Raw genomic sequence first — 25,494 nt, 5'->3', positions numbered from 1 at the left:
AAGGGTGACTGAGTTGTAACAGATCCTTCTATCTAATTACATATACAGGTGGCAAATGCATTATTAAACTAGTGCTTAGTGTCTTATATTAAAGTGAAAATTGTAATTAAAAAGTATGTTCTCTCCTACTGCGAGTACTTTACCATAGGGGTCCTGTCTATCTGGTGAATTTGAAAAGAACATCTAAAAGTGATATTGTCCCTGTTTCAGTGAACCGCTCACTTTTCTGGTGCATAAAATCAGTATTTTAACCTGTCGAAGAACATTCATTGCATGTTTTAAATATCCAGAGCATCTTATCTATTCTTAAATGACTGCTGTGACTTCTTCTCCAAGTCTTGAATTAACTATAATCTTGGGTGGCTATGTTATGATCTCTTAGTTTTCCCACCATATTTCATTACCTCATGATAGCCTAAATTTATATTCTCAATCTTGAATATTTTATCTGCTAACGATATGCTATTTTTGAAGAAAGCCTCTGAGTGGCAGATGAGAAAACTGTCTAAAATTATATTGGCTAATAGATATCTTCCCCCTTTTTCATGTAGAATTCCTTGGTTCCAACTCTTTAAGATTCTTTTTTGAGAAAAGGAGAATCGTATTGCTGATAATAACTTGATCTCTTAATAACTATGGTTCTTAAATGTTCATGTTTTTGTCTTGCCTCTTTAAGTTGATTAAAAAACAAAACAAACAAACAAAAAAACTACTTAGGACCGGGAGCTGTGCTTTAGGCTTCTTTTTATTTCTGTCAGATCCCAGCATAGAACATTAGAATAGTAGATGCTCACCCAGACATTTTTTGATTTACTTGTAAAATCAAAAGCTATGGATGATTACTTATCATACATAAAAACAATCAAAATATTTGTTCATTCTGATATTTTATAAAGGGGAATTAGCCATTACTTTTCACTGTTTAGTTAAAAATCCAAAGTAGGTATATGCTTGTGTATATAGGTATATAGTAGGTATATACCTTACATTTAGAATAGTTCTTATACAAGAGAATCATCGTCATTGAAAAATCACTCTCTCCTCATTTCCCTTTTCTTGTATATTTTATTGCTATGTTATTTTCAGGGACTCCTGAAAGCCTAGCTGAGAAAGAGAGGCAGCTCATGGGTATGATCAATCAACTGACCAGTCTGCGAGAGCAGCTATTGGCTGCCCACGATGAGCAGAAGAAACTGGCTGCATCTCAGATTGAGAAACAGCGCCAGCAAATGGAGCTGGCCAAACAGCAACAAGAACAGGTGAGTAAGAGCCTGAGACACAAATTCCTGAGGCATTGTTTTGCCTGCTATTCATAGGTCACTCTCCTAGGCACACAAAGGCCAATAAAAGCCTTTCTTCCCACCCCACATGAATAAATAAAAAGGCAAAATACAAAGTAAGCAAACAAACAAAAAACTTTGATCTGAAAAAGCTTAATCAGCTACTTCCGTGCTATATAACACAGAAGTAATTGTAACCAAGGTGAACTTCTGATAGGTCATGCGAAAAGTACCAGATCGAATCATGGAGAGTCAAGAGAATATTTCTAGTCAAGGACGCTGTGAAAGATTTCATTCAACAGGTGTTTAGTATGAGCTTTGCAGATAAGTAGGATTCAACATGTGAAGAAAATTAGTTATGGCACAGGAAGTTTAGTTAGAAGCCTATTATAATAACTTCAATAAGGAGTGAGAATCTAAACTAGGTAAGAGTCTAAACTTAAATGACCACAGAAAAAAGAGAAGGGAAGAATAAACAGGTGGAAATTTTATGATTAGTTGAGTTTTTTGAGTGGGCAAAAGAATGAGGAAAGATACTGAGCCAGGGTTACTAGGTGAAGTCAGGAAGAGGGCAATTCGGAAAAGCAGGTGGTTTTATCATCTTGAATTAGAGCTGTTGGTTTTCCAACTAGAGGTATGTGAAAAACAGCAAGAAATACCAATTGACAGTTGGGAAAACAGGGCTCAACTAAATTTCTTAGACTATTTACATAGAGATGGTAGTTTAAACCACTGGAGTAGATAAATTTCATTCATTTATTCAACAGATAGTAATCAAGTGTCTCTCATGTGCCAGGCACTGTGCTAACTTCTGAGGCTATATCACTTAACCAGAAAGATAAAACCGCTAAATTCTAGTGGAAAGAGAAAAGTGATTAATGAAGAAAAAGAGAAATTAACAAAATAATTTCAGACAGTGATATGTAATTTGATGAAATGTAATTACAGTAATTTAATAAATATTGATTGCTATGGCAAGGCAATGTTTCTTAGATTGGGTGGTTGGATCTGGCAGTTGAGTTCAGATCTCCCTGACAGAAAAGAGGCAGCCATATGAATATCTGGGGCCAGAGTGTTTCATGAAGGGGATGACAGGTTTGTAAGCCCTAAATTAGAATAGTGGTGACATCATGAGAAAATGGAAAGGAACTAAGGGTAGATCCTTGCGAGATAGTGGCATACAGCTGGTAGAGAAAGGAAAATGAACAATTCCAGAAAAACAAAGCTACTAGATTTGTCATTTAGTTTCTCACTGTTGGCCTTTTATGAGTGTGGCTTCTATGGAGCTTTAGTGGTAGAAATGAGACATAAGAATTGACAAATGTATAGTAGGAAAATGGAGGCGATACACAAGAACTTTCACTAAAGAAAATTGGTAGTGTTGGGAAAGAAAGAAGGGAGTCTTAGGGTGAGTTTACATATAGAGATGGTACATCTTTTCTGGGGCTAACTTCCTTTGCCATCCCCTATTCTGGGCTCAGCCCATTCACCATCCTAAATGGAAGAAGACCATTATTTAGCTACGGGTGTTTGTGTTTTCACACATCCTTGCAAAACCCTTCCTAAGCAGTTTTCTTTTTTTTAATTTAAAAAAAAAATTTAACATTTTATTTAGTTTTGAGACAGAGCATGAACAGGGGAGGGTCAGAGAGAGAGGGAGACACAGAATCTGAAACAGGCTCCAGGCTCTGAGCTGTCAGCACAGAGCCCGACACAGGGCTCGAACTCATGGACTGTGAGATCATGACCTGAGCCGAAGTCAGACGCTCAACTGACTTTGCCACCCAGGCGCCCCATAAGCAGTTTTCAAAATGTAAACTAGCAGAGTTGAAAGAAGAAATATTCAGGTTACATTTGAGGAGACTCCTTTCAGTTTACTCTTCCCTACTTGGTCATTCATCTCTGCTTGAAAGATAATGCTTTCATGTTTAATGAAATGCTTCATCAGTTTCCTTGAAGATACATTTGGCCCGTTCTTGAATATGGCCCATGTTTCTCTTGCATTACCCTTGTGATAAAAGTTCAGAATGTTTGCCTCTGACAGTCTAGAAAAATACTACTCTTTTCTTGTTCACAATTCTCAATACTTTCAAACACCTGAATTCTAGAAAATTCTAACAGCTTCTGAAACTGTTTCTGGGATATTTCTTTTTAGAGAATCCCTCCTTTGGTGGATCTAAGGGCATATTTGTCCTGAAAAATCCAAGCGATCACTAATAGAGAGCAAAGTCCTCTTCATTCTTCTTTCACATTCTGGCCCATCTGCACACATCGTCAAAAGATTCTAGAATTTTTTTTGACTTTTTCTGACATTATCCTTGGAATGTTAGAAATCATTAGGTTCTTCCAGAATTTCTCTCCTCTGTTGGACAGATGCTAAGCAATGATGCCTGCATAGCCTGAGAGAAGATCCCCTGTGAAAGCTTCAGGTCAGATTTCTAGAGCCTGTTTTGTTCCCCAGGATCTCTACCATGCAGTGCTGGCATGCATAACCACCAAGCTTGTGATCACTTTTGTCTTTTCATTAGGACACAGGGAAATCTCTGAAACACATTTAATACTTACTCCTTAGGATTCAGATTAAGTGTATCTTCTCTTGAGAACTCCTTTTCTGACCCTCCTTTCCAAACTCCCTACTCATTGTAGGGTGTCCCTACTCTGTACACTCTACTGTTCCCATTACAGCCCTTAGAGATGCTAATGAACCTGTTTACTGATCAGCTTTGCCACTGGACTCTGCCACTGCCATTCCACATCTTTCATTCAACAAATAACTACTGAGCACCAATTTGATGCCAGGTTCTGTTCTAGTTACTGGGATACAGCAAGGAATAAAACAGACAAAAATTCCTAATGTGTTGAATTCTAATTAGGAAAAGATAGTAAATAAACTGGTAATATATAGTAAATGTTGATAGGGGATATAAGTAAAGGAGAGGATTAGGGATGTGAGTACCGGGTAGGGAAGCTCTTTTAAAATGGGTGATCAGGGAAGACCTCACTGACAGGGTGACATTTGAGCAGAGACTTGCAGGAGATGAGGGAGTGAGCAGTGCAGTTATCTAGGGACAGAGGGTTCCAGATGGAGGGGAAAGCAAGTGCAAAAGCCCAGAGGCAGGTATATCCGTGGGAGATAAGAGCATCCTTGGTGTGTTCAAGAGACAGGAGAGCAGTGTTGCAAAAGTAGGGGAGGGGTGGGTACACAGGGAAGAGCAGGAAAAGGTGAAACCAGAGAGGCCAAATCATACAGGGTCTTGCAGGCATCATATGGACACTGGCTTCTGCTCTGAGTGAGAGGGTTTTGAAAAGATAAATAACATGACACAACTTATATTTTAAAAGGATCTCCCCAGATACTGATACATAATAGGCTGTAGGGAGCAAAGGCAGAAGCAGAAAGAGCAATAGGAGACTATTATAATAATCCAGAAGGAGAAAGCAGTGGCTTGGAATGGGAGGAAGTGTGGAGGGGTGTGTGAAGTGGTCAATGTCTTGATGAATTCATAAGGTGCTGAAAGAAACATTTAAATTTAAACTTCAGCTGAAATGATATGTGGGAGGAAAGGACCAGATTTAAGTAAAAGAGGGATACTCCTTTTCCTACCATTTCTTTCCTGCTCTCTTCAGGGGAAAAAAAATTGATTTTTAAAAACCCTGTTCCTAAGATAAAATGAAAGCACATAAATAACTATAATTTGTACCAGTGCCGTTAAGGGAAATAAAAAGTTAATTGTGCAGCCAGGTAGACCCATGTTCCTCATACAGTTTCTTTACTTTCATTCAGAGTAATGGACCCTGCAGGTGTCAAATTTTTCCTGAATTTTTAGCTTTGTGATACAGAGATTAAGGGACATACATTTATAATGAAAACAATCTTCATTATAACATGATGAGAGTAAGAATTAGAGCTTATTTATAAAAGAGTGATACTTTTTATGAAGTTAGAAGTTACATTCTCATGAGAAGGTTTCCTACCTGACAGCATGTAATAAAGTATTTAAAATTTTCTTCTCATCTATTCATTCATGCTTTCTTCATCAATATTCCTTCTGTACCAGGCTTTGCACAGTGAGTAAAATATACACGATTCCTCACCTCACTGTATTTATGGATTTCGACCTAGTTGACAGTAACATGTTAATTAAAACAAAAATAAGATAAAGATAAAATCATAGTATGTTATGTAGTATTAAGTAAATGTATAAGGTGTTACAAGAGTGAATAACAGGAGGTGATTGTGCTAGTCCCTGGCTTAGAAAACACTCAAAGATGACTGCATGGAGGGCTAAGTCCTGAGTTTAGTTTTGAACTTGTTGAATATGAAGTATTCTCGGGAATGCCATTGGAAAAATGGGTCTGAAGCTTAACACAAAGGTGTGGTCTAGAGAAACAAATTTGTAAACACTTGGCACCTGGGGGGAAGAATTGAGTGTAAAATTGAGCCATATGCAACTATGGCATTGAAAGGCTGGACAGGGCGATTGAAGGTAACTAGGAAGAAACAGACTGAGGCAGGAGCAAAACCAGAAATGTGATGTCGTAGAAGTCAGGGAGGAAAGTTCAGATCGAGGGAGAAAACTTCAGTGTTGAATTTTGATGAAAGGCCAAAAGGCGAGGTCCAAAAGACACTTTAGAGTTTAAAAAATGACGTTAACGGTGACTTTTACGAGGAATCTTTTTAGTGGGAGCAGAATCCTTAAGACTGGGAGCAGAAACCATAATGGAGTGCATTGAGGACTTAGCAGTTTAGGGGTTTGTGGGAGGTAGAAATGAGGGCAGTATTTATGAAAAAAAAAAAACAACCCAAAAAACAAAAACAAATACCAAAACCTCACGAAGGCATACAGCCTCTCCTAACACAATATTTTGTGCTACCCTGAACTCCCAGGTGAAAATAACCCCCTGTTGACGCGATACTTTCTTTTGTAGAAAAGAGCTAAAAAATGCCAGAGGCAGTACGCTCTTAATGTATTGCCTGGAAGGAAGAGGGATTTTTGACACTCTACCATTTCATACTGGATTCGATCACTGTCATAGTGTCCTAGGCCTCATTTGTTTTAGGCCAAAAGAAACTGTTCCAGAAGACTAAATACCTTGTTTGATCTTACTTAAGAGTGAATTGCTGGTACCGTGTAGAGGCACAGGCACATCTATTTTCATCATCTTAATCAGTGTCAAATCAAACTTTGAGAAACAGAACATTGGTAATTTCCCCCTGGGACAACAATATACTTTTAAATTTTTCATGTGCAATTTCTCCACAGATTGCAAGACAGCAGCAGCAGCTCCTGCAGCAACAACACAAAATCAATTTGCTTCAGCAACAGATCCAGGTCAGAAATCATAATTTCATACATACTTCCAATTAAATATATATATATATATATATATATATATATATATATATATATATATATTCTGTTTCTAATTTTTAGATCACCTTACTGGAGTGACCTCCAACACAAACATTATTTTTGGCTTAATTCATGCCGTGTTACCTCCTGTGCCATGAGAATCTTGCAAATGGTGGCCATCACAGGCCCTACTATGTCAGGAAGCTCCATTCTGAGCAAGCGGACAGTCATTTTCATCCTTTACCGAAAGGAAATTATTGCAGAGATATGTTAAAAAGATTTCATTTGCTCTATTCTTTAACATGCCCATCAGTGTTCTTAATGAATGACATGCAGGGGAGGCAAAGCAAAAAGGTATGGCAAGTTTGTTAGAGAGGAGTGGCAGAGAGTATGTTCTACCGTATGCTCAAGAGCCACACGCAATAGAGGTTGAGGTTAGGGAAGGTGATGAATTTCACCCTTCATGTTGCCTGGAGGAACCAAGAGCAAGGGCTCTATGTGCATATAGACATGTTCTATGCATATTTTGCTTATATGGAAACGTGTGATGGTGAGGAGCCATCCATGAAGAACAAGAAAGCAGCTATATTGCCAACAAAAAGAAAAAATAAGTTGTCAGAGATGTCCAGTCTTCACCACTTGCTAGCGGCATGAATTATGACAAAATTGTTTCCCTTTCTGAAAATTCCCTTTCTGAAAGCACCTATTTCATAGAGTATTTATGAGGATTTAATGGAGTTATGGGTGGAGCATTTCAGCATAGTATCAAGGCACACAGTAGGTCCTCAATACATACTTGCTATTACTAGCAAGAAAGGGAATCTGATTCATAGAGCTATGAATCCAACCCTATGTAACATTACCCTTTAGAAGCATATGTTAGAGAAGAGGAATTCATCATTCTCTTGGACTTCTATCTTGAGATGCCAACATATTTTATTAAGAAGAAGTTTATCATTCTTTTGAAGTTCTATTTTGAGAATCCAGCATATTTATTTTATTAAGTTTAAATACCATAAGAGACAGAAGCAAACATGTCTACATTAGTTCACTTTTGTATGTAATCACATTTAGACTTCATTGCCAACGAAGTTTAGCCCATTTTACCTAACTGGGTCAAGTACACTTCATTTCCCTGTATTATATAGCACAATCAGGGTTTACTCATTCTTGGGGCACCTGAAATTTTAGTGAGCTAGTCACAGGTTGGTGAGACAGAGAAACATCAGTGAGATGATCCAGCCAGGATTCTTTGCTTTCCTTCACTGTAATGACAAGCAGCAAATCCTAATGTGATGTTATATATGTTCATATCTGGCAAGTGGTTATTCAGTGGTTTAAAACTGTTCATTGGACTTCCTGTTCAGTCTAAGTATGCTGTCTTTGAATATAGTTTTAGTTGGTGATACCAGGTTAACTACATTTAATATGTTTTTAATTATTGAAAATCTAAAACAACAAAATGCTTATGGCAACTTCTCATTATCAATAAGCAATTCCATAATCAGCAGTATGGCCCTTTGCAAGTCACTCGGTTTCACTGTAATTTGAAGACACACCGGTGATTTTAAATTTTTGTAATTTTTGTAATACTGAGATAGTCCTTTGTTAAACAGAATTGCAAAAATATATCTAAACCAGTAGTATGAATACGTAGAAGGCTCATAAGCTATGTCACCTGACCATATAAATTTAGCCAACACCTTCAGTAGTTCTTTTGGAGTCCTGCCACAGTTACGACCACTACGTTCAAATGTGGATTTTAAACTCAGTCATAGTGGCCCAGTGTTGAAATGGATAGATTCCTTGCACCAGAGCACGGAGCACTACAATTTATAAGTCAGAGAATTTTTAAAATGAAGTTCCTTAACATTTACCTGCCCTAGAAATGATATGACTATGGAAACTATTCCAGAGAGCTAAAGCCAAGTTTAATGGCTTGCCCAAGATTACACAACCATTTACAGGTTGCACTAAGATCATAAGCAAAGTTTTCTGACTACTCATAGAAATTTTGCTGAATATGAGAATTTTAAAAGCTTAAAATTTCTATGATCAAACTGTTAAGTTGCTGGCCTCCACTAGTTCACAGAGTGAGAAAAAAACAAAACACCAATAGTCCCTAAAGGAATTAATGTCATACTAATAGTAATTTTAGGAAAACATTAAGAGATGTTGAGATACTGTATCTATTTATTTGTCCTCTTTCTAGTGTTAGCACAAATAAATGATACTGACAGAGTCAAAACCCATTAATCTATTATTTTTTTTTAATCTTGGAAGTAGGGAATCTTTCAGGCAAAAAAAAAGGTACTGAGCAAGACTGATGATCTGAAAGGAATTCATTTTCACAGCTTCTAGTATATTCATTAACTAAAAGCATAGTTCTAAAGTATATTTTATAAATCATTGATTTGGGGAAATCTCACAAATACTTAACAATTATGAAAGTCACAATATATTTAGTCTAGTGAGAGATTGTTCAGTTATGGGAAGGACTTCTGTAGTGACATGTGTAGAAATAGATGATTAAAAATGTAGAACAGATACTTTTATTTGCTCGTATAAATCCTTACCATATTTCTCTTTCAGAATATTTTCTCTCCCTTTCTTCTTCTTCCCTCATCCCCCTTTCCTTAGCAGCATATAGCAAGGAAGAAGAGTAAAAATCAAACCTGCTATAGTAGAAGGCAAATCAAAGTCATCAATATTATTACAAAATTTATTTTTGTCAGTGCTCACATAATCAATGTTTACATAAGAATTTATAATAGATTACATTTACTTGATATCTGAAAGTACTTAGGTAGTATATTTTGAATTTGATCTACTTCATTTTTCTTCTATACAGAGACTAAGACCTTATAGAAATCAACATACCTACTTACATTGTTCATCCTGATTGCATTTTCTTACGTGTTATGCCATTGTTGCTTTGGGCTTTAGAAAACAATGCATTCCAGTTCCTTTGTTGGTAGAATAGTGGACTGAAATGTTAGTAGACCACAATTAAGGCCACCTTTAAGCTTTCGGTTGCGATTATAAATATACAAGACATTAACTTGGCCCAAATGTTGGTAAAGGCATGCAGTACATTAGGTAGGCAGATCTGCTAGATGGATTAGATTGACAGGATAGAAGAGCAGGACAAATTTTCACCCTTGATGGCTATGTTAACTGATATGAGGATGATGTTCCCCAGCATTTCTTCATTTTACTGAGATCTCTTTAAAGGAGAGGTTAATTTAGACATTTTTATTCCATTTGAAGTATATGTCATTCAATTAAAAAATGTATGAACATGTTTATACTTGTCTGTGTATGCATAAACATTCACATATTGAAATGACCCAGGTTATTAAAATTTCTCTTGGCCTGTTATTTCTGTCTCTTCTTTCCAGATGAAAAGAGTGGTAGTAGGTTTTACTCTGTAGTTATTTATTCAAAGAGAAAATGCCATAAGAATTAGCAAATTCACCCATTTTATTCAATCACTTAGGGTCAATTTTTATGAACTGTTTTTCTCTCTTTAAAAAGAAAACTTAACTCTGCAATTGCCTGATTCTAATTGGATTGACAACTGAATCTACATTACTTCCTTATAAAGACTTTATAAGTTATAGTCTTCTAAGACTTTATGAGTTATAGTCTTCTAGGTCGATTCACATAACACATTAGGATAAAAGAAGAAACAAGAAAGCTCTCTGTTATTCTCTGCAACATCAAAAATCAGTTCATTCTACAAATAAAATCATGTCATAATACCAAAAATATCTTGTCTTCCCACAAGAACTTGTCTGTTTCTTTATGAGACTCTTAGTTTTAGGGACACTAAGAAACTTCTAGTCTGCTTTTTCTCCCATTCAGCAGTGTTTTCCTTTAATATTTTTGTTTACTGTCCTTAAAAAAATAGAATTTTTTGCATTCCTACTTACTGTAGATAGCTCACTCTTAATACACATTAATATGTGAGATAAAATTTATAGATATTTCAGAGAAAAATAACTTTAGATTTTTTTAAAGATAACCTTTTTTTTTCTTTTACTCTCTTGCTTATGCTAAGTGCCCATCTTTTAGCAGTTTTATTTTCTGACTAATCTCTTTTTTTACGTTAAATCAACCTGTTTCTAATAGGGACAGTTAGGTGGTTTATGTTTCCAATAATGATCCTAGACCAACGGTTAATCTTGAGTTCATTCACCGTTACCAAAACCTTTTAAAGTAAATGAATGAGTGACCTCTACTCAGCTTCCATTAAGGCAACAAACTGAATGCCCCAGAGACTCAAGTTCCTTTTTCTCTTGAAGCTTTGTATGGGACAGGATTTCTTTAGCTTTGGGAGTGAGTGGGGGAAGCATGTCCCAGTTTAAAATTTTTTTTAATCCTTTTTCAATAATACTCAATGGAATTTTATTTAGGCTCTTATTAGCCTCTAATAGGGTCAGTCCAACAACATGCTCTAGTAGGAAATCCACTTCAGATAATGGTAAGAGAAATTTTAAAGATGTGCTTCTTTTAAAATTCATATTTCTCATGATTCCCATACTGAAAGTTCAGTGTTTGAATTTTCTTAAGAGATTCCACATATCTGTTGCCTTCTCCCTTTTGACAAACTTTTCCAACTGTTGTTTATTGTGTTCTTTTAGGGGCAAAGATTTGATATTTAATAATCTCCTTATTGTTTCTGATTCATAAGGTATGCATTTGCAGGACTAGTAATAGATCTGGGTCACTGATTCTGTCTAGAGCTAAGGGTAGAGCAAAGGACAGATCTTTGTTCGTTTGTATTCTGGGCTGGTCAGTGTATATTCAATGGTATGTAAGGAAGAGCTTGGCTCTTTAGGTGGTATAGGACTACATTTAGCTGTGTGAAATATAACTTTAATTGTATTAAATGACTAAAAATGAAGATAGAGAGCAGGGTCTCTAGAATTAGACATACCTAAATTCAGTCTTCACATCTTCACACCTCATCTTCTGTGTGATGTTGGGAAAATTGCTTAGTCCCTCTGAGTTTCATTATTTCCATCTATTTAATGGGAATTGTAATAACCAAGTGATACTGGGTTAGTTCGAAGAATGGGATTATACCTGGCATGTAGTGAGCACAGAATGCTTAAAGTTTTTGCCTAAGTTATTAGGAGAGAAAAACTTGTTCCTTCTGTGTTTCTGATGATGCAAAATTCAATGAGTATTTCCAGCAAGAGGAGAATTTCTAGGAACAAAAGAGTATAGTCTACATGGCAGTGGCCACTGAAAACTGTTTAAGTTCAATGTTCCAACAATCCATATGATTTTAGAACTACAAGGGGTTTTTAGATAGCCTTTATTTAGACCTATCTCTCATTTTGACATTTGTAAACTGAAACCAAGTAAGGTTAGAAGATTTTCCCAATGTCACATAAGTTGTTACTTGTAGAAGAATGGCTGCATTCCAAGTCTCCCAAGTCTTGGCCCAGTTCATTTTTATTTTACTGATATTCTACCATTTAAGGCTTAATGGCCCAAAGTTTTCAAATGAGTTTTCTTTCCCTGGGAAATTATTCCCACAAAATAAAAATACAACTTGACTTATGTACAATTGAATGATTAGTTGCAGTCATGGGCTCAACCAATTTGTGATAAAGGTTTCATTTTATTGGAGCCAAAGTTCTCTGAGCTCATTAAGAGTTTTAGCAATTCTTGATAAATTATTATGCAGAAGAAAATCCATTGAAAAATTGTATTGAAAACATAATAACGTGAAAGGTGAAATAATAGTACCTGACTGACCTGCTGATTTATGATTTCTTTCTCTGAGTGTGGTAAGTTGGAAGCATTTTACCCCCCTCAACAAGACTCCACGCACATACATGAGCACAAAGAGATTGCAAAGTAACCTTGTCTCTTTAGGAGACTGGAAATGCCAAGAATAAACACCATGCAATTAAGGTAGCATTTCAACCTGAGAAGGAAATGCATTAACTCCTTGAGCTCTGACTCATGTTTTGCTGTAGGAAATAAAATACACCACAACCATACAGGATATAGTTTTTGGCTTTCAGATATACTGTAAAAGGAGAAAATATGGAGATACAAAGAAGTAGCTTTAAGGATGGTTTCCTGCTCTTCCTTGCACTTTCTGGAAGTAGAAGTTCCAATTCGAGAAGATAGGCGCCATCTCCTAGAGGAGCCGTGATGATAACTGCAGCTCTCTGTCCTACTCAGACAGAGCCACTTCAAAATATTTTAAGCATATTTTAATACATCTCCTGGCAATTACCTAATGATGGAATTTCAGCATAGTATTGCACTGTCTAGATAAATCTGTCTCTGTAGATAGAGATACTGATACATTGATATCTGTATCTATATAGACTGATATCTATCTATCTATATAGTTTAATCTTTGCTGATGTAACACATGTCACATTGCTAAGAGTACAAGAGAGTAATGAAAGCAACTGTCCAGAGCCCAATCCTTTATATGCTCCTGTATTTACTGTGCCCAATCCTTTTACTCAGAAGGAGCCACTTTAGAATATTTTAAATTTTCATTTTTAATAACCTCTTAGTATTTTCTTCACTGTCTATAAAATATAATTATCATGCTGCTCCTGACTTATCAACTTTGAATATCATTAACTTGGAAATGAAGATTTGCTTAGGTTTTGTATCTCCATCCTGACAACCTCTCCTATTCCCCTCCCGCACCTTACAATGTCTTTATAAAAGTCATTTAAATTCTTCCAGCAGGTACTTTTAAGCTTTAAATAGTTTACTTACACCTCTTTTCTTTTCCAATCAACTATAAATAGTCTCTTTGCACTTGCCTTGTCAGATGAGGATGGCATCTCTTTTCTCTTATTCCCAACTGCCAATTTCTGTTATCTGTATGTTTACTCTAAATATATATAATACATGTGTTTGTGTATGTATGTATACACACATACCTCTCACGCTTTACCTATTGGTTAATCCTAAAAGTTAAAAATCAAAAAATGGTGTTTATATTTAAAATACAAGTCTATGTATTGTTTTCTTGATATAATAAAATGGATGCTCCTATTTCCTTTCTGTGTAGCTCTGTGCTTTCCAGTTGCCTTTTCTTCCCCCTGCCCCTCATGTTACTCATGTTACTTGCTTTATAACTCTGTAAATACTCAAGAATAAATCAAATCTCTGGAACCCCGCTTTTCTGGATACCTGCTTCCTAGCCATCTGTCCTGCTTTCATTTAGATTGGTTGGTCCAGCCAACATTCTGGGTCACCCATTTATGATTCTCCAGAGCTAGAATCACTGTTTCTTATTATGTCCTCCTGGTTTATCTCCGTATTTTGCTCTGGAACCACATCAGGAAACTTCCTGATAGAAAAGGAACGGTGTGGGGATACTTAGGAACTAAAGTGTCTGGGGTAAAAATGTTCTAAATAATCTGTTTACGCTCTCTACTTGATTGATAGTTTGGCTGCAAATTGAATTCTAGGTTAGAAAAGATTTTCCTTATACTTCAAATCCATTGATCCATCATCTTCTAACATCTACAAGAAATGTGATGTTGATCTGACATTTTTTTGTGGATGGCGACCAATATTTCTCCTTTCTGAAAGCTTTTATGTCTTCTATTTACTGTGACATTTCACTGGAATGTATACAAATATTTTTCATTTATTACAAACAACATGAATCTTTTAGTCTAAAGAGTTGCATTCTTTTGCTCTAAAGAATTCTATTTTTTTCTTTGCCCATTTTAACTCCTTATTTTTCTAATTCTTTCTGGATCTCCTGTGAGGCAGATATATTTTTTATGGATTGATCAATATATTTCTTACTGTCAATATTATTGCCTCTGTTTCTTGAGTCTTCTTTCTCAGAGATTGCCTGAAATTTATCTTCTAAACAGTTTAATTGCATCTTTGTTGGAGAAATTGCCTTTTTAATTTCCATAAGCTTGTTCTTTCTCCCTAATAATTCTTTTTTCAGTTTATCCTGTTCTTGTTTAATTCTGTTCTTGTCATTTCTTAATGAGTTGGAATTTGAGGACGCTTTTAAAAAGTTAAAATCTCATTTCCTCAAATTTTCTTTTCCTCCATTTTTTATCTGCTTGTTTATTTGATGTTTCTCTTTCAGCTTAAAGTCCTACTTAAATTTAAAAAAAAATAATTCAGATTTAAAAGAGATACAAGGAGGGGCGCCTGGGTGGCGCAGTCGGTTAAGCGTCCGACTTCAGCCAGGTCACGATCTCGCGGTCCGTGAGTTCGAGCCCCGCGTCGGGCTCTGGGCTGATGGCTCGGAGCCTGGAGCCTGTTTCCGATTCTGTGTCTCCCTCTCTCTCTGCCCCTCCCCCGTTCATGCTCTGTCTCTCTCTGTCCCAAAAATAAATAAACATTGAAAAAAAAAAATTTAAAAAAAAAAAAATAAAAGAGATACAAGGAAAAGTTGATTGGGAGCTGTGACTATGAATGAGGTTTATCAACAGGTGGACACTGCTCTAGTGAGAACAGGAAGCTGGCCATACATCACATGCATGGATACAGAAGTCTTTGTTTTAGGATTTCTCTTGAGGAAGTGTGATGTAGTTGGGGTAGAGGTGAACTGATGGAGCCACTTCCAACTAATACTACAGTTTTCTTTAATTTTGAGAGAGAGAGAGAGAGAGAGAGGAAGAGGCAAAGAGAGGGGGAGAGAGAGAGCCTGAACGGGGACTGGTCTCATGAACTGTGAGACCATGACCTAAACTGCAATCAAGAGTCAGATGCTTAACTGACTGAGTCACCCAGGTGCCCCAAATACTACTGTTCTCAGTCCAGGTCTCACTCCTCTCTCTCATACCTGGAGTTTCAAATCCCAAAACTTTCTGGTAGTTCTGAGGGCAAATTAAGCCTCATTTCCACTTAACTCCTTCCATGTATACTCTAGTTTGTTTCACCCACTTAACATTAATTAACATTCTATACTTACTTTTCATCTTCTGAAACTCTAGTCAAATTTATTGCCTGTGTATATCTCTTATTCTTTATTGCTTTATTTGGTACGGGTTTTTAAATTTTTTGTTTTTATCATTTTATTGGTGTCTCAGGAAAGAATAGAGATAAGTGCACATGGTCAATCTGACACTTTGGACTGGAAATCAGGACAGCATTTAAAATAATTCTTTATTTTGGGATGCCTGGGTGGCTCAGTCGGGTAGGCATCCAACTTCAGCTCAGGTCATGATCTCACAGCTCATGAATTTGAGCCCCATGTCGGGGTCTGTGCTGACAGCTCAGAGCCTGGAACCCACTTTCGATTCTGTGTCTCCCTCTCTCTCTGCCCCTCCCCCATGCACTCTCTGTCTCTGTCTCTCTCTCTCTCTCTCTCTCCCTCAAAAAAAAGTTAAAAATTTAAAAATTTGCTAAAGTTAAAAATTTGCAAAGTTAAAAATTTGCAAAGTTAAAAATGTGCTTTATTTTTAAATAGGAGAAAATATTTAAGACACACTAACCAATATCTGGGAATAAAGGAGTCCTTGTAAAGAGAATGAATTATTGTAGAAAGAAAAAGCTTGAGGCTCCAAAACCAAATTTCACTAAGATTTGTAAATGTAGAATATATTTTCTAGTTTCCTTAGTGGGAAAATAGTGGAGATGAGGAACATAGATATAGAGACTATCACCATTCTTTTTCTCTTTTTGATAGATTTATCAAACAATATGAGTTTATATTTATGTAAATTTTAAACTATGACCCTGATATTTTAAACTTCTTAATAGCATTATTGAGACCCTCAATAATGTTAAAGTAACTCTGTATGATGACTATGCTGAAGTAATTTTGACAGCAGTTTTTGGAAGTTGTAATTCTGGTTCTGTAATTCACTCATCCTGATGTACACTTTTCACTAAAAACATAAATAATACTTTTCAGAGAAGGATATTTTTTTTCTTTTCCTCTGTGTGGCATCTCAAATAATCCTCCTTACTGTTTTTCTTTTTCTGTCTTACTTCTGTATCATTTCCATGTTTCTTCTTTCTCTGATCTTTTAGTATCATTTTGGAAGTGAAGCCTGGATTCATTTGATCCAGTATGGCCATTATGGAATCACTGAGACTGGCCCAGAAAACAGACTGACAACAGTCTTTCCCATGACTTTACATCCTTTTCTCAAACAACATTACCTGTGGAAAAAGTTGAGCACTGTTCTTCATTGAGGCTCTGTACTCCATATCTTATCATTTAACAAAACAGGGACCATCAGGGCTTATATAAAACCATGGGACTGTAATTATCAAATAGTGGGAAACAAAATAAAGCAAAGCAGGTTAACAGCAACAGATTTGGAAATATAGGCCAGAAGTCAATATGTTGGCCTAAAATGAATTGATTTTACTTTACCTTAGGTTACACATTTACTAGTGTGGTAAACTAAATGCTGTAGCAGGGAGTTGCTCACAAAGCCTTTAGAAAGAATTTCTGTCTCCCATCTTTGAAGAGAGTTGACAAATGGGAAGACAATTAGATGCCAATGAAATTAACGGAGTGTTAACATAAAATTAATTGTTCTGTGAAGAGTAGTTACATCAGGAGTCAAGACATACATTCCAGTCATTCCTTGTACATGGCAAATTTCCTTCAGTTCTCAAGCCACAGGGCTAATTTCTACACAAAAGCTAGTAAATTTTTATGTAACTTATAGCAAAAAAGAAACTGACTTTTTACTTTATTTGTATGTGTGTGTGTGTGTGTGTGTTTAGCTCTATTTTTCTTTAAAAAAGAAAGGCTAACAGTCAAATAAAATGGAAAGGAAGATAAATAGAATGTTAAGGATATGTTTATGATACTAGGATGACCCCTAGTTTTCTCTTCAAGGAGAAGCAAAAAGAGAAACTGGAATTGCTTCTTCATCAACAAGTATTCTAGAAGTGGTAAATTCTCAGTCATATGGCAACATTTGATAAAGTCATTACTCCCACTTTCTTATAACACTCTTCATTTGGTCTCCAAAAGACCACAATCTGCTTAGAAACAAAAACAAAAACAAAATAAATTATTATTCTCCATCCTCAGTCTCATATGATAATTTCTTCCACATCCTTTAAAGGCTATCATGCTATAATTCTCCATCATCTGACTTACTTCCTAAATGAACTCATCTAATCAATGTGTGTACTGTTTTAATGATAATAAATTCAAAATTTATCTTCCCATCCTTGATCTCTCTCCTGGACCTCAGAGCCAAATATTCAACTGCCTACTCAGCCTATTTAAATACATAGCTAGTAGGCACCCAAGTTTCACATTTTGAAAGCAGAACCTTTAATTATGTTTCCTAAACTCATTATTTCCCAGTTTATCCAACTATGAGTATAAGACCATATGCCTCGTTGCTGTCACCAAAACCTAGGAAGTATCCTTAAATCCTCTCATTCTTTAATACCTCATAAATAACCCATCAACATTGGTTTTTATCCTTAATCTATCAGTTGACCAACTTTACCTACCATTAGTCACCATCATTTCTCATTTAGCCTGATATAGTCGCCTCCTATCCGTGTTGGTCGTCCAACTTCCTCTGTTGACCCCCTGGGTGGACATTTCACAAAGCTGCTAGAGTGATATTTTAAATTTAATTATGCTATAATCGTGCTCAAAATCATGTTATTTAAGATAAATTCACTCTCCTTATGTCAGTCTATTGGGCTGTACTTGAATGCACCACTTCCAACCTCTCTGTCTCCCTCATTCCTTCTACCCTAGAAACCTGTCCTTCCTGGTTTCAAGGAATATTCCAAGAATGTCCTAGAATCAGTACATTTTTATTTGTCTTTCTGAGGACCTGGAATACTTTGCTTAGTTCAGCACATAAGTCAGACCCTCGTTTCTTTCAGGTCTCTCTACAAATGGCATCCTCCCTAGGGTGGCCATCTCTGACAACCCAGTCCAAACTAGTCCCTGCATCCCTTAAGTCATCTCTCATCATTTGTCCTGCTTTTACGTTTCTTGACAGCCCTTACTTTTCGCCTCCTTATATGTACCTTGGTTTTGCTGTACCCCATACTGCCACAATACATACCTGGCAGTTAAGTTCTGTGGGGTTGGTGATTTCATCTGTCTTGCTTACTGCTATACTCAAAGTACATATAAATAGTTCCTGGCATATAGTACAAAATTTAAAATATTTGTTTGTTTGTTTGTTTTTTAAGTAGGCTCCACGCCCAACATGGGGCTTGAACTCATGACCCTGAGATCAAGACCTGAGCGGAGATCAAGAGTCGGACTCTTGACTGACTGAGCCACCAAGGCAGCCTTAAAATATTTATTAAATGGATGAATGAATAAACTGTGGGCACATTCCCCACTCTGTAGTATGTGTAATAACAAGCAAGATGATAATTTTCTCAGGGGATTGAAATAGATTTTTAGGGAGCCATCAAAAATAGATAACCAACATTCCCTAGTGCTGTATATGATTTGTAAAATCATTTTGTACTTTGTATTATACTGGTGAGAAGAGCAGCCCGTTGCTTGTTAAGTACTTGGCACTTTGCAGACGTCATTTCATATAATTATCACAAGAATGCAGATAGGTTATGATATTATCTCCATTTTATAGACATTGGAACTGAGAAGTGTGTGTGTGTGTGTGTGTGTGTGTGTGTGTGTGTGTATGCATGAATCTGAGATCCTGAATGTTGAGTACTATGTAAACTTAAAAGGCACTTTCTTCCTCTCTCTTTTTATTAGAGTAGCAAGGAGTGATTTAATTCAGATAATCCCAAGAAAATAAGAGTAATTGATCTTATCAAACTGAGTTAAACCTATTAAACTGGCACATGTGGCAGGGTTTTTTAAAAAGTATTTTACTTTTGCTTTCTATAATAAACCAGGTAAGAGAGTGCTCTTTTATAAATGGGGGAAATTAACAATTACAAATGCAGGAAAGTTGTGTTTTACATTGGCAAACGTTGCATGTAATGAAATCTTCACCTATAAATGCCAAAAAAGATGGGATGCCATGTTTATACAAGTTTGTATCTTTAAAAATAATTATTTGACGTCGACAATCTTGTTACACCTAAATGGGAAATTAGAAGATGTGAACTAATGAACTTTCATAGCATGCACATATGTTTACTAAAAGTGGTGAAGTAATGAGCTAATCTGCATATCATACACATATTTAGAGATTTATATTAGTATATGTGTATACACTGTGTGAATGTGTATGTATGCACACACTCCTTCACACATACTCAGGTTTCTACATATCTTTTTAAATCAGTTTCCCTTCGTTTTCTTTGTTTATTGCCAAAATTTAAATATATATTTAATTTTTTTCCTTCTACTGTAACCACCATCTAATTCTGAATGCATTTTTTTTACTCCCCTCTCTACCTCCGAATTCCTTTCCACTACTTTGCCAGTATCTCTGTCTACACCTGCTGCTTGACCATCTGACATAGCCACCAGTCATTTCCTTTACCCTTTTAATTCTATTTTCTTTCTCCCACAGTTCTTCTCTGGCAAAGTCTTCTCCTCTTTATTCTCCTCATTCAACTGGATTTCATGTTTTCATTGAATAAAAAGTTGTTGTTCACTGATAAGCCAAGCAGGTCTAAAAGTTCATTGCGTTTTAATTTTAGAAGTCAGTTATTTAAATTGTTGTGGGGTGGTTCAAGTGGGAGAGAGCAAAAGAAAACATAAGCAGGCCTCGGCAGAGGTTTCACAGAGTGTCAGTATAATATATGATCGCAATCTTTTCATGATAGAGGGTGTGTTGTCACGAGCACCCGTGTCTCGCAGCCAGAAAAAGTGGAGGCATGGTGCTGCCGAGAGGAAAATCAAGAGATAACAATAAAATTTTTCTGTTGCCTGGTGGAGGTGTTTAGGATGTGTTTTCTTTATATCTTCATCCGCCCCTAATTGAGGATGCTTTAAAATTGAATGACTAGCAGTCAAAACGTGTTTGCTTCAAGCTGAGAAGAAAAATGCTGGTGTCTCCGCTTCCAAACTGATTGCGCTTTGTACACAACTGACAGCTACAGTCACTTTGAGTGACTGATAAGTGGGAAGCTTTGCCACTTATCAAGGAATGCGGGCTGAAAAGAAAAGACTGGAGCCGTTTAGATGCTTTGGCATGTTCAAAATAACATCTTACATCAGTCAGACTCAGAAGCACTAAGAGACATTTAAAATGAAGTAATGTATATAGAAATGCGGTATATGTGTGCGAGGAGAGACAAAAATTATTCAGCAAGCGAAGAGCTGCACGAGGGGGAAAGAGAAGGCATTGTAGTTAGAGGTCAATATTTGCAAGATGAATCAATGGATAAATAATTTACACACACTTTGATAAAATCTGCCCTTAGTTTGAAACATCCAAATGTAGAACCACATAACTAATGAGTTCCACCATTATTTATATAAGCAGCTAGCTTTGACCAAATGGATGCCTTGAAGCACCCGAACAATGAAAATGTCATCCACTTGTATAGATAGTAATTTTTACCTTGAGGAAGAATCCCAGTTTTCATTTCCCTTCTTCTTTGCTTGTGTAAATATTTAATACTTAAAATACATGTTTAAAATATTATTATATCTGACTTAAACAGCGTGATTATATAATAAAATAAGATAGAGATGTGTTTCTTTTAAATTTTGAGACGATGTTAATGAAAGAATGTACAGATTGCCTGGGCTGTAATTTCTACAAATAGGAACTTCTGAAAATGGCAGTTTTTTTACTCCACTATTAGGCTTATATGTTCAGTGTATGTGTATCCTGCTCTAAATTTTCTAGGGCATTCATATTTTAAATATTTTGTCTGTCTAGTTAACTTGTTCTTCTGTACTCTCTGGATCTTAGTAAGAGAGATGCAGTACATCCCGGTGATTTCAACCCTCCTGTGAATGACATGCTGTCTATTTAGATAACTCGTTTCAGTCTGAAAACTCATAAATACACTGTTGTTTTGTTTTGTTTTTGTTTTGTGTTTGTTTGTTTGTTTGTTTGTTTTTTGGTCAGGGCATGTCCCAGTTTTAGATACAGTCACAATAACCATAGCTGTGGTGAATTCAAGCTTCTTCTGTGTGCTGGCAGGCTAAACTTAATATATCATCTCTTAATTATTTAAGGAACAACCAACTGCATGGTCTAGGGGTTACCTATGAAACCTGCAAATTACCTCATTCTTCTCAATTGCTGTAAGACTGAAGAGTATTAGTGTTTGCATCATTGTAAAACTTTTGGGTATGCTCGAAGTGAGCAGGAAAAAGAATGTGTTAGGACAGTACGGCCCTCAGACCAGTTTGTGAGCTGCAGAAGTCCTTAATGAGATAAGGAGCTTGATAAACCCGCTTTAATTCAGTGCCACTCCTTTTCACTGCAATACTTTCTTGGTGAAGGAAGCAGTTTGGTGGATTACATCCCAGGACAAGCTCCTGACCTCATCACAGACCAACCCGTTGAGTAGTACTAAATTGGAACTCTGTGATCAATAAAATAATATAAAAAATAGACTTTACAGATAACTTAGTCCAACTTTTTTTCCTTTTGTAGAAAGAGAAGATGTGGTCCAAAATTAATAAGAGCTAGGCCAAATTCCCATAAGAAAGTGGAGGTAGACCATATTCTTTTAGCCCTCGTTAATTATATCAAATAAATCAAGATAATAAGCACTCCTGAAAACAAAATGAGCAGTAATTCTGCAGAGCCCATCAAATTGAGTTTGCTACTTTATCTGGAATTTGGAGCAGATATTAAATCTTTTGCTAAAGAAATATGGAGCAATATTTGAATGTTTCCATACAAATTGTAAACAACACATCACTTAGGAGAGAACAATTAGGAAATGTTAATCACATTTTGATTCACTAAAATTATCAGTATATCATTTTGGAAGGCATATATACAAAACTTTTTAAAAACGTGTATTTCATTGGTTTATGATCATTCCTGTTTTTTAAGGATTATTTTTACAGGGAGCTAGTATCTTCTCCTGACCCATTTTAGATGAAAATTTATAATGTCATATCATTAGACTATAAACTAAATAAGGAAAAGAAAAAAGTGATGTTCTAGTATGAAAATAACGTCTGATCTGCTTCTCTCAGAGAAGTGTTCCTTTCATAAACTGTAGCTGAGGACCTTTCAAAATAAAGCTAAAATATTTTAAAGAATCTTTTTGATTTCTAGATCTTTTAAGAACCTAAAATAGGAAATAACAGTTTTTGCAAAGGAAAATATTTTCTCATCATGCAATTGATTTTTTCCCACTATAAAATAATGTCCATCTTGAAGTTCCCTATTGTTTTAAAACACCCTTTTTGTGTTTCATTCTGTAACATATTCTTCGTTCGTGTAAGAGAATAGGAAAGCAGAATCTTTCTCTAAAATCTTTATCCCTTGAGACATTGAGTGAAGTCTTTTTGTGATTAAAAAGGGCTAACTGCTCTTAAATGTATTACAAGCATAATCTTGAGTTCTACAAATATTTCCATCAACACATCATTGCTTTAAACTGTCTTCTCTCTAGCCTGTCTTCTGCTACCTCATATCTCTGTCTTTTTACTTTTTTATCCAGTTGCTTTCTCCCCAATTATTCCCATGCTTATGACACAAACTCATTCCTAGACCACAGATCATTTCAGCAAGAATTAAAGAGAAGGAACACAATACAAATATAACCATCCGTCACATGTTTTTTGTAAATACCTGCTTTAAAAAAGTTTAGTATCCTGGTAGCATGAAAATGCTAAGAATCTTTTTAATCATGAGAGAGTCTCATTTCTTATAGTATCTTGTGAATCTCACTTCTCACAGTCATATGATTATTATATTTTATATCTCTTACATGGCCATTCTAGGATACAGTGTTAATGCATGTAAACAAAATCCCGCTTTGAGTAATGGGCACTTAGGTCTTAATTCATCTGGTAAATCTGTGCTCATGCATGTGGTGACACAATTCAGGTATCTGATGTTTTTCTTCTGTACAGTCATAATCATAGAAATAAGATTATATGAGGAAAAAAAATAATGATAAAGCCAATCAGGGGACATTCTTTGGTTATTTTTAAATTAAAGAAAATCACCAGACACCTGGGTGGCTCAGTCAGTTAAGCGTCCGATTTGGGCTCAAGTCATGATATCACCGTTTGTGGTTTCGAGCCCCTCATCGGGCTCTGTGCTGGCATCTGGGAGCCTGGAACCTACTTCAGGTTCTGTGTTTCCCTCTCTCTCTGCCCCTCCCCTGCTCGTGCTCTGTCTCTCTCTGTCTTTCAACAAAAAATAAATGTTAAATTTTTTTTTAATTAAAGAAAATCAGGATTATGACATTTATGAAACATACCGAAGTTTTCAAGTAAATGTATGCTATCACTTTGCCCACTTTGCAAAGATCATCAATGGCTTCTGATGCTAAGATATGATACTATCTTCATTGTTCCTTCTTTTTCTGATTAAATCCTCAGAATTGTGTTTTTTTTTCTAAAACAGAATAGAGGTACTCTTCTCTAAGCTTCTTGTTACCATATTCCGAGCTACATGGAGTTAGAATTCCCATTTACCCCATCTCCTTCGTACATTTTTATTTAACAGCCATTTTCTGCCCTCTTTCTTTTTCTTTTCCTTTCATAAATATTTGATTGATTTTCATTTTGAAACTTGATCAAGGGAAATGGAAAAAATTATTTTTTAAAACTCTCAAACTAAGTGTAATGTTTTGTGAGGTTTTTGATAGAGACTGATGTGTGATGACATTGTACCTGGAAAATACAGACAGACTTGGAGAATTCAAAATTGTTTGAGTTTTCACAGGAAAAGGTGAAAGGATTAAATGTGGTTTGTGAAAACATTATATTTTGCAACCATCCCAGTTTAATTTAGATTCACATTCTGTGATATAATTCTGCCAAGTCCCTGAAATTATGGACCCTAAGATGGTGAACTTATTTGTCCAATCTCTTTTTCTAGATGTGAAGATTAGAATAGGAAGTTTTGTTCTTATCTTGAATGGTTTTACAGCCTCAGAATGAAACTCACATGCCTACATAAAGGAATAATTCTTGAATTTTTTTTATGTATTTTCACTGAGAATATTCTAGAAAGCTCAAGGAATGTATATATCCCAAAATAATTACCATGGTTCATTTTTTTAACTTACTGTGATTAATGACTTCAGTAGCATTAAAAAGTGATAATACACTAAAGTTTTCATATGATTTTGTATTTGAAATTTCTATTCCATAAACACACATTTATGGCTTGGTTCCTTGTAGTGGCTCATTTGCATAAAGATTAAAAAGTGAGAATAGCTTGAACTTGTCATGTGTCTTGCATTTTAAAGTATTTTAAGGATGCTAATGACATATTTAAGAATTTTTTTTCCTTAATAGCAACCATTTTGACAATAGGGTAAATGTCATAACTTACCTGTTGAAATCATAAAGGCAAAAACTTATCTAGGAAAATGTGCAAAGTTAGATATCTTCCCCCAGTGCTATTGACTGTTCATGTAACTGTAATATGGTTCTGAGACTTTCTTTCCTTATGGTACTGCTTTAAGTTAAAGGAGAAACAGAAAATAACCTCAGGATGTTCTGCACTTATTTTATTACTACTTGTCCCTTCTCTCCACCTTGACCACTATTAAGTTTTATTCCATTCTGGCTGTGTTAAGCTGTACTAAATGTCAGTGGGATGTCTGCCCACATCATCCGTTATAATGATCTGCTCCTACTCATAGGGACTCATTCATTGAGGCTCTCTTCTTACAATCCTACATACCCACCTGCTTGCTTAGGAAATATAATTCTCCCCTTATGCAATCCTGAGCCAGTCTTAATAAACGTGATGGTGAGAAATGCTACAGGCCTTTTTCTTTTCACAATGTAATAGCTT

At 35.8% G+C, this 25,494-nt stretch overlaps 1 protein-coding gene across 3 annotated transcripts in view; it reads left to right on the top strand.

Moving 5' to 3' along the window:
• The window catches only part of SOX5 (SRY-box transcription factor 5), an 866,928-nt gene that overhangs the window by 661,025 nt on the left and 180,409 nt on the right, over window positions 1-25,494 (top strand). For all 3 annotated transcript variants that reach the window (XM_030321940.1, XM_030321944.1, XM_030321939.1), the window contains 2 exons: window positions 1,087-1,259; window positions 6,545-6,613. In XM_030321940.1, the coding sequence (XP_030177800.1) occupies window positions 1,087-1,259; window positions 6,545-6,613 (242 nt within the window). The remainder of the gene's footprint in view (window positions 1-1,086; window positions 1,260-6,544; window positions 6,614-25,494) is intronic.

Source organism: Lynx canadensis, chromosome B4 (assembly GCF_007474595.2).
Source record: "Lynx canadensis isolate LIC74 chromosome B4, mLynCan4.pri.v2, whole genome shotgun sequence".
Lineage (NCBI taxonomy): Eukaryota > Metazoa > Chordata > Mammalia > Carnivora > Felidae > Lynx > Lynx canadensis.
The sequence above is the reverse complement of the archived record's forward strand: the minus strand, read 5'-3'. Positions and strand labels throughout refer to the sequence as shown.